Source organism: Cetorhinus maximus, chromosome 11, assembly GCF_964194155.1.
Source record: "Cetorhinus maximus chromosome 11, sCetMax3.hap1.1, whole genome shotgun sequence".
Taxonomy (NCBI): Eukaryota; Metazoa; Chordata; class Chondrichthyes; order Lamniformes; family Cetorhinidae; genus Cetorhinus; species Cetorhinus maximus.
This window is the reverse complement of record NC_135889.1, coordinates 68,216,027-68,230,773: the sequence shown is the minus strand read 5'-3', so window position 1 is coordinate 68,230,773 and position 14,747 is coordinate 68,216,027. Positions and strand designations below refer to the sequence as shown.

Below are 14,747 nucleotides of genomic sequence, written 5' to 3'. Positions count from 1 at the left end.
CATCATAGAGCCATTGCTGCAGGATGACATAGATTGGGACCTGAACATTGAAGGGTACATGACATTTAGGAAAGACTGGAAGCGAGGAAAAGGTGGAGGGGTGGCTCTGTCAATTACTGATGGTATTAACACATTAGAGAGGGATGACCTAAATTCAAGAAACCAGGATGTAGAAGCAGTTTGGGTAGAAATGAGAAATGATAAAGGCAAGAAGTCACTTGTGGGAGTGGTGTACAGACCTCCTAACAGTAACCACACTGTAGGGCAGAGTATAAAGGAAGAAATAATGGGAACTTGTCAGAAAGATACAGCTATAATCATCAATGATTTTAATCTAAATATAGGCTGGAAAAATCAGATGGGCAAAGGTAGCCTAGATGAGGGACTCATTAGCAATAGTTTCTTAGAACAGCACATTCTGGAGTCAACTAGGGAGCAGGCTATACTAGATCTGGTATTGTGCAATGAGATAAGATTAATTAATGACCTCATAGTGAAGTCACCCCTAGGTAGCAGCAATCACAATATGATTGATTTTACATCCAGTTTGAGGGAGAGAAGGGTGTGTCCAAGGCTAGTATTTTAAACTTAAATAAGGGCAATTATGAGGACTGAAAGCAGAGCTAGCTAAAGTAAACTGGCAAATGAGGTTAAGGGATAGGTCCATGGAGATGCAGTGACAGACATTTAAAGGGATATTTCAGAATACACAGAATAGATATATTCCAAAGAGAAAGGAAAAATCCAAGGGGAGGACCCATGATCTGTGGCCAACTAAAAAAGCCAAAGACAGTGTCAAACTTAAGGAAAAAGCATATAATTGTGCAAAGATGGGTGGAAGGTCTGAAGACTGGACAGAATGTAAAGAACTGCAAAGAATAACAAAGATTAATAGAGAGGGAAAATTAGAGTAGAGAGAAAGCTAGCTAGAAATATAAAGATGGATAGTAAGACCTTCTATAGGTATTTAAATAAAAAAAGAGTTAACAAAGTGAGTGTTTGTCCTATAAGAAGTGAGTCTGGGGAGCTAATAATGGAAAATAAGGAGATGGTAGATGAATTGAACAGGTATTTTGCATCAATCTCCACTATAGAGGATACAAGTAACATCCCAGAAATATCTGTAAATCAGGAAATAGAAGTGAGGAAGAAACTCAAGAAAATTACAATCACCAGGGAAGTGGTGCCTAGTAAATTGTTGGAGCTGCGGGCTGACAAATCCCCGGGACCTGGTGGACTAATGAGATAGTTAATGTTTTGCTTTTAATTTTTCAAAATTCCTGAGGGGCAGAATTTTATATTTGTCAGGAGGGCGGGCCCGACCTAATCGGTGGCGGGCGCATAGCCGATCTCCGCTGGCGAAACGGGCCACGCCACCATTTTGCACAGGCGGGCCTTCATTGCAGACTCCCATGTACAGTAGGAATTTCAAATGTGTGGCGGGCGTGTACAGACCACCGGTTCCAATGGGGAATCAACAGTCTGTATAAAGAAAGGCCAGGCAGCCTCCTTTAGGCTGATCACCATGGCCAGTGACCAGTCTGCACAGCGGGCTCTAGAGGAGGGCAGGGCAGAGGAGGAGGGGGGCAGGCTGCAGGGTAGGCCAGCGGGGGCCAATGTGTCCCTCAGTTCTCTGATGCCTGCCTTGCAGTCCTTCTCAAAGAGGTTGCAAAACGTCGGGAGGTTTTGTTTCCGGAGGATGGGAGGAGGAGGGCCCCCCACGTTACCAGGCAGCCGTGGCAGGAGGTGGCGGAGGCTGTTAGCTCCCGTGATGATGTGTGGTGCACAGGAATACAGTGCCGCAAATGCTTCAATGATTTGTTGCACTCTGGAAGGGTGAGTACCATGTCGGCCTTGGCCATTTTACCCAGCAGGTAGCCTTAGCCTTTGAGACCCCCCTGCCCTAGCCTCTTAGTGTCGTTACTGCATTGGGCATTTGGCGCACGCTGGGAGAGCAAACAGATAGTGAGCATTCTTACATCAGCCTTAGTGGTTGAGGAGAAGATGGGTTCTCCCTGCAGCATATGTTGGTGTTTGTCGCATTTGAGTAGTCTGGGGGCAACCTGCAGGGGAAGCAGCTAGACACATACTCAGAACTCCAACACATGTCCTATTGATGGTGATGAGATGGTGGAAGGGGAGCCTCAAGGTATCGTGGCCAAGAGCCATCTGCTGACCTCAGCGCCGCACCTAGTTGCACCTCCTTGCCATGGGCGCTAAGACCCGTGTGTTATTCAAAGTGATGGACGCCGAATGTGTCCAAGGTGGCTGTTGGGGGAGGGGGTTGGGACCAGCCGTACTATCTTCTGATGACTGATCACCAGTAGTGTGGACAGGAGCCGCTGGAGGCCTCAGATGGGTCACTGTGGTTGGGGTGCGGCGTGCGCGTGCAGAGTACATGAGCGATTAGCTCCAATAAATGCTCTTCTCTGTTCTGCAGGCAAAAACAGAGCACAATAGCCGGGAGCATTTGTGGACTGGTGGTGGGCACGCCGTGCTGCGGCACCTCACCACTCACCAACTCTGAAGAACAGGCCATGGAGCTGGGGAGGAGGCAAGTGGCCAGGTCGGCAGGTGGCGGCGAGGCTGGGGTGCAGCAGCCAGGTATTTGAGGGCCACAGTCCCATCCAATCTGTCTGCCCACCATCCAAAGCACTGATGATTGCTGCAAACGTTAATGCTGCAACACTGCTCATTCACAGACTGATACAGTCAGACCTGTGGGTCATACATAAAGGACCCTCAGCCCCTTGAGGATGCGCGTCTCTAGCACCTTCCAAAGTCGCCTTATTCCATTTGTGACCACTATCGCCATAGCCTAACATGCCATGGCATCGCTGCTGCACAGCCAAAGACTTATTGCATCTTAGGAGGGTTTGTACCTCCACCACCCTTTCAGCCAGTGATCCCACATTACTCTGTCCAAAAGGTCGTCAGCACCTCACCTGTCAACCTCATGGCACTCAACTTAAATAAATGCCACCATGTTAGTCATCCCTGCGCCAAGGGGAAATGTTGCCTTCTGTCCACCCGGTCTATGCCCCTCATAACGGTCTGAAGGTCAATAATGTGATCTAACAATCTCCTGTGCTCCATGGCAAATGTCGCAAGTGTATGCAATATTTCCTCATAACTCCAACTCTCCAGGCCAGCATGCATCCTGGTCAGGAACCTTTGCACTCTCTCCACTCCAATGCCATCCCTCCCATGAAGCGCAGGTCACAACTGAACGCAGAAGTGTAGATGTGGCCTCGACAGCGTTTTCTGCACTTGCAACATGACCTCCCTTTTCCTACATTCTATTCCTCAGCTAATAAAGGCAAGTCTGGCTTTGACCTTGTTAAACGCCTTATGTTCCTGTTCTGCTTCCTTAATGGGTCTGCCCAGCAAGGTCCCTGTAATCGAACTGACTTTCCACGATCCCACTATTTCTCCTGTATTCCCGTACCTTGCTTGTCTTGCCCAAGTGGTTAACCGCACACTTATCCACATAACATCCCATGTGGCATTCCTTAGGCCATCTGACCAGCCTGTCTGTATGCGCGTGTAATGTTTGGGCCTCATCTTGACTATTTACCACTCCAACAATGCTGGTGCCCTTAGGTTCTTGAAGGTTGAACGCATTATGAGCCTGGGAGATGGGGGGGAAAGGGATCAAAGGTGCTACTGACTGAACACTAACTGATGCACTGTCCTTGTTGTTATTTTCAGCATCACCACCGCATGGCTGCCCCCAACAAGTCCAGAGCACCCCCTCCACACCTGAGGGGCGTCACTTGCAACTTGTGTCACATCATTTCAGTGAGCCAGGCACCAGCACAGCAACAAACACATCGGTGGGGATTATGATGTTGGCTAGTGTCCCGGGGCACAGTGGAGTGGGCACTTCACAATCGCAGGAGGAGATGGCACGGACAGAGAGTGCCGATGGCGCCAGCAGCCGGAGGACTGCAGAGGACCAGGCACATGCTGAGTCCGGCAGTGATGATGTGCCTCTGGAGGTGTCAGCCATGCAGCAGCTGCAGGACAAGCGGAAGGGTGCGCCGGAGCATCTGGCAGGGTTGCATGAGGGTGTGCTTCAGTTGGTCTCTGTGGTGGAGGAGTCCAGGCAAAGTGTCAGTGATGGCATGAACCTCAGGACAGAGCTTCAGGCTTCCTCCATTGAGAGATTGGCGACTCTCATGGAGAGGGGCTTCCAGCAGATTGAGAATCTTCTGATTGGGTTACGCTCTGACCTGCAAGCCCTCACAGCACTAATGGCCACAGGTGGTCATTCGCAATGTGGGAGATGTTCTGGGCACCAAGTGTCGCCGCTCGGTGCCCATCCATCTGCGGTGAGCAGGGAGGTCCAATGTGACCTCACATTGGCGCAGCGGCTGTCAGGTGTCGCTGCGAGCTCCTCTCAGAGTGCTCCGGATGAGGGCAGCAGCTCCTCCGCCCCTCTGCCAGTGACCGTTGCATCTGTTGAGGCTGCGACAACTGGGGAGGTGCCAGTTCTGGAACTGGCCACTGCCTCCCAGGCGGGGCCACCACAGGCTCCACGGGCCAGAGGACGCCTGCCAAGGTCATCGAGGCCAACAGGACAGCAGAGTTAGCAGGCTGTCTCACAAGCCACTCCGAGCGATGGGATGGCACCAAGACGTAGCACCCGCAAACGTAAGCATAAGGCACATTAGGTACTCCACGGGTTTGTCACTGGTGATTTTGTGTTGGCCCTAGATTAGGGAATGTTTGATCCTCAATGTCAGAGCGACGTTTGTTCATTTTTTTGGTGGCAATAAAGTCTACTTTTCTGATCATGGCTGAGGGTGTTTCCTCTGTGCTGCATTTGTCTGTTTCACAGACATATCATGAGTGTTTGAGTGGACATTGATGTTTCTATACTAAGCCCTTAGCTGCAGCTGATGAGGTGGAAGATGTAGCACCTAAGTGCCACGTGTGGAAGTGCCAGGCAATGCTGGTCCTGCAGAACCATGTGTGTGGAGCTCGCTGAAGGTTCGTTGGGTTAAAGTGTCCCAGATGTCCCTGCCTCCTTGGTGTAGTTGCAGGTCGGGGGGCTGCCCCTCATCATTGCCCTGTGCTTCCTCATCCTCTGAGCCACTGCTGGATTCATCATGTGCAGCCTCATCCACTGCGTCAAGGTCTTCATCGTCAACTGCATCCTCCCTTTCCAGCGCAAGATTGTGCAGAGCGCAGCATGCTACCACTATCACAGAGATGCAATCTGGGGGGTACTGGAGTGCGCCCTCTGAGCGGTCTAGGCATCGGAAGCGCATCTTGAGAAGACCGATGGCTCTCTCCACCACAGCCCTTGTGGAGCCCTGGCTCCTATTGTACCATTGCTCAGCTTCTGTTCTTGGATGGTGGAGAGGCATCATGAGCCATCTTCTGAGGGGATAGCCCTTGTCACCCAGCAGCCATCCATCCAGTCAGGCTGGAGCACTGAAGAGCCCCGGCACCTGGGAGAGTCTGAGGATGTAGGTGTCTTGGGAGCTGCCTGGGTACCTTGCACAAACTTGAAGAATCTGCATCCTGTGATCACACACTATCTGCACGTTCATGGAGTGGAAGCCCTTCCTGTTGATGAAGGCACCGGGCTCACCTGCTGGCACCTTGATGGCCGAATGTGTGCAGTCTATTGCACCCTGGACATGGAGGAAACCAGCAATGGATGCGAAGCCTCTGGCTCGTTGTGCCTGACTTGCCTGGTCTCAGCGGAAGTGGATGAAGGTCAATGCATGGCTGAACAGAGCGTTTGTAACCTGCCTGACACAGGTGTGGACAGCTGATTGGGAGATAACGCAAAGATCACCCACCGAGCCCTGGAAGGAGCCAGATGCATAGAAGTGGAGGGCAATTGTGACCTTCAGAGCCGCTGGCATGGGGTGTCCGCCCACACAGTTAGGGGAGATCTCAGGGCCAATCATCTGACAGATATGGTTGACTGTCCATCTTGACAGTCGGAGCCTTCTTCTGCACTGCACCTCAGTCATATTGAGGTAGCTGCTTCGCCGCCTGTATACCCTGGCAGCAGGATATTGGCGTCTTCTGCGGTCCCTTCTGCCTTGGACAACCTCTTGGCCCTGCGCCTCTTGTGCCTGCGCCTGGCCTCCCAAAGGTGGCTCCCCTGGAGGCTGATTGTCCACTCCTGGCCTGCTCCTTATTCTAGCCCTCCCTTCCTCCTCAGAGGTGCTGCCTCCAGTGGAGATGTCAGAACCCATACCCCCAGGCTAAATGGAGGCCTCTGGAAAGCTGCAGACCCGATAAAGATTACTGTCTGCAGAGTGCTGAGCTGAAGCTTCAAAGTACAGAGAAAGCTGTTGGAAATTGATCTGAACTGCTAACAATCACACAGGCAAGTTTAAAACACTTCCTGCAATAAATACTTCACATAAAACATTAACAACCGCTCTGAGCCCACATATCCTGCCCGTGGATGAAGTTTGTTAAAAAGTTACTTACCCATCTGCCCGTTGCGCCCGTGCGCCGAGCCGAAGATCGCATGGGTGCCTCAAAATTGGCGTCGATTGCCAAGTTAAGGGCCTTAATAAGGCCTTTAATTAATGGCAGGTGCGCGTTGCACTTCATCGCACGCCCGCCCAGCTAAATATCGTGATGGCGCGCACTGATGTTGGGACGCTTGCCCGACGTCAGCGCGCAACCTTTTAAGCGCTGACATGCGGGGTCCGGGATCTGCACGTCATACATCAAATTCTGCCCTAGGTTCAGGGAAGGTTCCATTAGATTGGGAAAAAGCAAATGTATCTCCTTTATTCAAAAAGGGAGGGAGACAGAAAGCAGGAAACTACAGGCCAATTAGCTTAACATCTATCATAGGGAAAATGTTAGAAGCTAATATTAAAGATGTTATAGCAGGGCACTTAGATAAATTCAAGGTAATCAGGTAGAGTCAACATAGTTTTGTGAGAGGGGAATCATGTTTAACTAATTTATTGGAGTTCTTTGAAGAAGTAACATGTGCTCTGGATAAAGGGGATGTACTGTGCTTAGATTTCCAGAGGGCATTTAATAAGGGACTACATCAAAGGTTATTGCGGAAAATAAAAGCTCATGGTATGGGGGTAACATATTGGCATGGATAGAAGACTGGCTAACTAACAGGAAACAGAGAGTAAGCATAAATGGATATTTTTCTGGTTGACAAGACGTAACGAATGATGTGCCACAGGGATCAGTGCTGGGGCCTGAACTTTTTACAATTTATGAATGACATGGAGAAGGGACCAAAGGCATGGTTACTAAATTTGCTGATGACAAAAAGATAGGTGGGAAAGTGAGTTGTGAAGAGGACATAAGGAGGCTCAAAAGGGACATAGGTAGATTAATTGAGTAGGCAAAGATCTGTCAATTGGAGTATATTGTGGGAAAATGTAAAATTGTCCATTTTGGCAGGAAGAATAAAAAAGAAGCATATTCTCTAAATGTAGAGAGATTACAGAGCTTTGAGATCAAGGAATCTGGGTGTCCTAATGCATGAATCATAAAAGGCTAGTATGCAGGTACAGCAAGTAATTAGGCAAGCTAATAGAATGTTATTGATTATTGTGAGGGGAATTGAGCACTGAATTAGAGAGGTTATTCTTCAGTTGTACAGGGCACTGGTGAGACCACATCTGGAGTACTGTGTACAGTATTGGTCTCCTTATTTAAGGAAGGATGTAAATGCATTCAAAACAGTTCAGAGAAGGTTTACTTGATTAATACCTGGAACGGATAGGTTGTCTTATGAGGAAAGGTTGGACAGGTTAGGCTTGTATCCATTGGAGTTTAGAAGAGTAAGAGGCCACTTGATTGAAACCTTTAAGATCCTGAGGGGTCTTGACAGGGTGGATGTGGAGAGGATGTTTCCTCTTGTGGGAGAATTTAAAACTAGGCATCACTATTTAAAAATAAGGGGTCGCCCATTTAAGGCAGAGTTGAGGAGAAATTATTTCTCTCAAACGATATTGAGTCTTTAGAACTCTCTTCCTCAAAAGCTGGTGGAAGCAGAGTCTTTGAATATTTTTAAGCCAGCAGTAGCAGATCAGTCATGATCTTATTGAATGGCGGAGCAGGCTCGAGGTGCCGAATGACATATTCCTGCTCCTAACTCGCATGTTTGTATTCAGGCCTCCGGAGCCATTTTTGCAAAGACGGGGAGCCTCTCCATCTGTGTGAAAATTCAGGCCCATTACTTTCTCACCATGGACATTCTCCCAGTACAGCCTTCATCTCCACTCCTTTAACTCCAAGACACATGGATTTGAATGGATAAGGTGGATAACTGGTTTATTCACTGCCAAATCTGTCTGGACCACTTAAACTCCTATCAGGCCCTGTTCTCATCTGTTAAATCTGCTCACTGTTCCAGGATTGTGGATCTGTAGTTCACGGAGGCAAAGGGAATGCAAAGATAACACCCAGCTTCTCTTCTCTACAGTAAACTGTCATCTTAAATCCCTTTCCCCTGATCACTCCACTCTCACCTTAACAACAGTGCAAGGAACTCATGGATTTCTCTGCTGCCAAGGTTGAGACAATCTGATCAGCTGCCTCTGACATTTCTCTCCTGTCCTCTAGCCCATGGGCCGGACTTCTTCTAAGGCTCATCCCAGACCCTAGCCCTGAACTTGTATCTTTCTCTAGCTTCTCTCCCATCTTCCCTCCTGCCCTCTCCAAGCTAATCTTGCCCATGAGACTCATTTCCTGCTCTCTTGACCCTATTCCCACTAAACAGCTGACCAGCCAACATCCCTTCCTGGATCCCCTGTTAACTGACATTGTTAACAACTTTCTCTCCTCAGGTTCTGCCTCTCTATCCTTCAAATATCCTGTCATCACCGCTTTGCTCAAAAGACTAACCCTTGACTCCTCCATGCCTGCAAACTACTGTTCCACCTCCAATATCGCTTTCCTCTCCAAAGCCCTTGAATGTGTTTACTCTTGCCAAATTCATGCCCATATTTCCTGGAACTCCATGTTTGAATCTCTCCAATCAGGATCCACGCCTGCCACAGTACTGAGACAGCTCTTATCAAAGGCACAAACGTATCCTATATGTCTTTGACAATGGCAAATCATCCCTCGACCAGTCCGTAGCTTTTGACACAGCTGATACACCATCCTCCTCCAATGCCTCTCCACTGTGATCTAGCTGGATGGGACTGCTCATGCCCTGTTCCATTCTTAGCTATCTTACTGTAGCCAGGGAATCACTATTAATGGCTTTGCTTTCCATTCCCACACAGTTACCTCTGGTCTTTTCCAAGGAAATATCCTAAGTTCCCTCCTATTTCTCATCTACACCCTGCTCCTCAATGACATAATTCGAACATGTATGCTGATGACACCCTCTATCTCACCACCACCTCTCTTGACTCCTCCACTGTTGCTAAATTTTCAGACCACTTATCCAACACCCAATACTGGATAAGTAGAAATTTCTTCCAATTAAATATTGGGCAGACCGAAGCCTTTGTCTTTGGTCCCCCGCTCAGAACTCTGTTCACTAGTTACTGACTCCATTCCTCTCCCGGCAACTGTCTGAGGATGAAGCAGTCTGTTCGCAATCTCAATATCATGTCTGACCCTGGATGAACTTTCAATCATATATCCCTGCCGTCACTAAGGCTGACCATTTCCAACACCATAATATCGTCTGACTCCACCACTGTCTCAGCTCATCCATTGCTGAAACTCTCATCCATGCCTCTGTTACCCACAGACTTGACTGCTCTAACATATACCTGCTCTGCTTCCCACATTCCACCCTCTGCAAACTTGGTATCATTCCAAATCTCTGCTGCCCGTGTCCTAATTCACACCAAATCCAGTTCACCCCTCAGTCTGGTGCTCACTGATTGCACTGGCTCCTAGTTAAGCAATGCTTTCATTTTAAAATTCTCATCCTGCTTTCAAATCTTTCCATGGCATCGCCCCTCCCTATGCCTGTAATCTCCAGCCTTAAAACTCTCCAGATATCTGCTGGAGCTCTCTGCCTCGCTACTTCACTTTTCTCTTTTAAGACACTCCATAAAACCTGTCGCACTGACCAAGTTTTTGGTCATCTTCCTTAATACCTCTGTATGTGGATCAGTGTCATATTTTATTGTATAATGTCTTTGCAAAGCATCTTGGGTTGTTTTATTACATTAAAAGTGCTATATAAATATGAATTGTTGTTGTGGTGGTGGTGATCATACACCTATGTATATTGTTGGAATGGAAGCCCCTCTTGTTCACATAAGCAATCACATTGATAGTTAAATGTTAAAGAGTGTGAAGGAACTTCAGTGTAAAAAAAATAAATTACCGCAATATTCAATGTTTATATTTGTTACGTGCATAATGTTTTTCATTATGAATAGAAACACATTTAAAATGTTTTATTTATAGCCTGCTGTATCCAGTAAGAAGCAGTGCACATGGGGAGTTTTAATTGGAGACAGGCTGCAAAACAGGAAAGTCACCAGATGGAACGCATCCTAGATTATTGAGGGAAGTAAGGGTAGAAGTTGCTGAGGATATGGCCACAATTTTCCAATCCTCCTTAGATATGCGGGTGGCTCCAAAGGGCTGGATTGGAAATGTTACATATTATTCAAAAACAAAAACCTGGCAATTCCAGCCCAATCAACCTAACATTGGTAGCGGATAAACTTTTAAAGACAATAATCTATGACAAAATTAATTGGCATCTGGAAAAGTATGGGCTAATAATTGAAAGCTAGTATAGATTTATTAAAGGTAGGTCATTTTTGCCTAAGTTGATTGAGTTCTTTGCTGAAGTAACGGAGGGGGAGGTTGATGAGGATGGTATAGTTGATGTTGTGTGTATAGGGTTTCAAAAAGTATCTGATAAAGTGCCAGCTAATAAACTTGTTTGCAAAGTTAAAGCCCATGGGGGGCTGGGAGTGGTGAGGGAAGCAACCGGCCAAACAATTGGAAAAGCTTGTCAAAAGTGAGCATTCTTCCGCAGCCGGGACCATTCATTGACCTGCTTGGAGTCGGGCCTCTGAAGCTTTCCTGCCCACTCAAGCAACGCAAAAGCATGAAAGTGCCACCAAATGCTCCAGAACTTTGCACCCCTCAGACGCAGGCTGCAAATTAATGTGTGTTTTAAGGGTCAGTAGAGCAATTGGCCGACAGGGAAAGTAGTACAATCCCCTTGCGAAAGGTGGCCATGGCGCAGTCACTGGTGGAGGCGCTTACAGCTCCTTGCAATGCCTTTATTAAGGTTTGGATCAGTATCCATTATGGTTCAAGCTAACAGTGCAGCCTTGTAATGCGGCTTACGAGAATGCCTGCACCTGAGCTGAGAGCACAGCATGCAGACCAATGGTCGAAGCTGCTGTCAATCGGTCAAGTGGGGTGGGGCGGAGGTGGGTGGCATTTCGGACAGACATGATGTGCACTACACACTGGCCATCCAAGAGGTGGCCAGCATTCTCCTGCATGTGAGAAGGGGCCTTCAGAATTAAACAGGAGAGGTTCTTAGTACATCTGTGCTAACCCACGCACCTCTCTCTTTGATCATGCAGGAGGAGAACATCAGAATCATGAAGCCTGGTGATTTAACGGCATGCCTCATGGCTTACAGAGACCGGAGAAGATGAAAAAGAGTGTGGTGGAGGCAAAGGAGGAGCATCTCGCTCAGAAGAAGGGGCGGTAGGGACTGGTGCGCACACAGCTGAAGATTCACAATGAGCCCTTGCATGTAGGCGCCTTGCTAGACCCACAGTCTATAGATGGCACCTATCATTCCTGCATATGGCTGAGAACTAGTGTTGCTGAAGACTGCGCATGTCTAGGGAACTGGTTGGTCACATATGCCACCCGCTGCAGGATTTGGCACCACGGGGATGTGAAAGTGACCGCGGTGCTCAACTTTTATGCCATTGGCTCCTTCCAGGGCTCCACAGGTGACCTGTGAGGGATCTCACAAGCCTCCATGCACAAGTGTATCCAGGAGGTCACGGACGCTATCTTTGTGAAGGCACAGAACTTTGTGCATTTCGCCCAGGATCAAGAAAGTCAGGAAGTGAGAGCGCTGGGACTTGCACAGATCTCAGGTTTTTCACAGGTGCAGGGTTACATCGAATGCACTCACATGGCGGTTAGATCTCCGTGGCAACAAACACTCAAGTGGCACTTAGATCTCTGTCAGCACAGGAGCGGTCCAGATCATTGCCAGCCAGCTGGATGACTCTATTTTTAAAATCTGTGAGGACCTTGATGTTGGGTACTCCTCCACCAGTCTGTGACCTCTCCCTTTTGTTGTGTGCCAGCTTGTGCTGCATGAAGACAGATGGAGAGAATGTAAGCAGGATGCCTGCCAAGCCAGATGAGAAGGATGCCTGGCATGTGTGGGTGATGAATGGTGCCATGGATGGGATGATAACACAATCTGCAGGGCAATGAAGGTGTGTGTGAGGGAGTGAATGGTGATGTCCCTGGAACTGGCAGTTGGTGAGATCCCTGTGGATGTGTGATGGGTTTGTAAGTGTGAGAGTTGCGAGTGATGAGAACAGTAACTTACCCTGGCGGAACGGAGGAGATCATTCATCCCTCTTTAGCACTGGATGGCTGTCCTCTTTTTCAGGGCATTGGCACTGACCACCACTGCCACAGCCTCCCATGGTGCATTGGTGACCTTGCTTGCTGGTCTTCACCCAGATTGGGGGTAGAGGACATCACAGTGGGCCTCCAATGCACCCAGTAGGTGCCCGAGGGAGGTGTCACTAAATTTGGGGGCAGCATGTTTCCTCCCTTTGGCAGCCATGACTTTGCAGTAGCTTTCGAACCCTTAGAGAGAGCTAGCGCTGTGCAACCTTTAAATATGGCACCCGGATTACTGAAGGGCTGAGGTGATGCCGGGTTGGGTGAATCAGTGGCCGCCCTGGCAGTAATCCGGCATATTTCCCAGGAATGCATTATCAATGAGGTGGGATGCGGCGGGAATGGAATGGTACAATGCGAAAACCCGCCATTGTGGTCGATGGTAAAACACCCTTTCTCCCACCTGTTACCGCACTTCGTGCAAATCTGGGGTGATTCTGCCCTGTGATATCAATTTTGTTTAATTTCCAAAAGTACTGCTACTTTTATTACCAATGAGAGGCAAATTATACTATTATTCTCTTTCTTTTTAAAGCTTCTGTTTAGGATCAATTATCATTTCTGATAAAAAAAAGTCCTAGTTAAAAGCGTTTAAAAGAAACTAAGTTTTCTCTGCCGCATTTATCACTTGCTTAAAATGAAGAAATCTTAATTCACAATTAAGAAGAAAATATGGTATTTGCAACAGTTAACTTCAAACTCTTTTACATTAGTTTTTGATATTTAACATTCATAACATATTTTCTTTCATAAAGGAGAAATTCACATATCCTGTGCCAAAGGTTAAAACAACATAGTATATCAACATTGCAGATGACAACTTCTTCAGTGAATAGCCTCAAACTAATGGGAAAATAACTGAAAGCCCAATCCATTCCTTATTTGGAAACAGGTTCGATAAATGATCTTGGCTTACCACAGTCTGTTTCTGAAGTGGGACTAGGAGTGGACTTTGCCTTCTTTGATGTTTTCTCAGTAGTTTTGGGAGCGTTTGGTGAAGCTGCATCTGAAAAACAGTGATTTTAAAATAACTTGGGTTGACTGACAAGTGATGTTTATCTTCTGATGAAGATAACAGAATTATATAGGAGTAGTCCAAAAGCATTTTATTTTGAAGATACCAAACAAACCTTTCCGTATAAAATCAATTCAATGCTATTTAACCATTCATGGTTTTATTTTTATTTGGTTCTTTGGTGAATACTGAGATTTAGGAAATTATTTAGATCCGGACAGTTCCACAATCTACAATCTTATACAATTTTCAATATTATATCAATAGTGATTCTACAATCTTATACAATTTTCAGCATTATAGTAAATAATTATTCTGACAAAAAGACCTTGACCAACATAGATACATGTTCATTTAGTACTCCAAGGGTGAGATTTTAACTAATTCAAAACCTACCCACTTGCACAGAATTAAAATTGGGCCCCAAGAGTTTTCAGGCTCCTTGATTTTAACTATCCAGGATCATATTCATTTTGGGTTGTTAAACATTTGTTTGTTCTGAGGGAAACTCTGGTTTAATCTTGCATAGGTAATTTGTTTCTGCTACAGACTGGTGGAAAGAATTTTGTTTTGAGTTTTGAAGTTTAATAACAGGAAGAAAAGACAAACAAAGTTGCACGCAGAGGAATGTTTTCCATCGTGAGTTCTCATGCTGTTGAATGCTCTTACCAGCCACAGTAACCGAGCAAGTACATTCCATTTTCCCTGCAGAATTCTCAGCTATGCATTTGTACTGGCCTTCATCTTCAGGCAGGACCTCTTCAATTGTAAGTGTACAAAGTGATCCTGATATAAATAAAAGCTTGTGAGAGTCCACAATCCATATGGATTTTAAACGTTGCTTCAAATATAGTTAACTCTTCATAAACAGATTTTAAGGACAAATACTCATTAACTCCAGATTCACAAAAATATGTTCTAAACTTTCCACAAATCTTTAATATACAAGATCATGTATTACAACATAAAACTTGTTTTAAGGAATATTGCAATACTGATGTGCAGTTACACCAAAAATCATTAGCGAGCAATAATGATTAATGACACAGTCCTGTGGGCTTTAAAAGATTAAATAGTGATGAAAGTTTTCTTAGTGCAATAGTTAAATGAAATG

General features: G+C 46.6%; 1 protein-coding gene across 1 annotated transcript in view; it reads right to left on the bottom strand.

Annotated features, from left to right (window-relative positions):
* The window catches only part of LOC144686672 (myosin light chain kinase, smooth muscle-like), a 433,503-nt gene that overhangs the window by 103,817 nt on the left and 314,939 nt on the right, over nucleotides 1-14,747 (bottom strand). The window contains exons 17-18 of the mRNA XM_078552188.1: nucleotides 14,303-14,419; nucleotides 13,535-13,624 (exon numbers count right to left, since the gene is read on the bottom strand). Of these exons, the coding sequence (XP_078408314.1) occupies nucleotides 13,535-13,624; nucleotides 14,303-14,419 (207 nt within the window). The remainder of the gene's footprint in view (nucleotides 1-13,534; nucleotides 13,625-14,302; nucleotides 14,420-14,747) is intronic.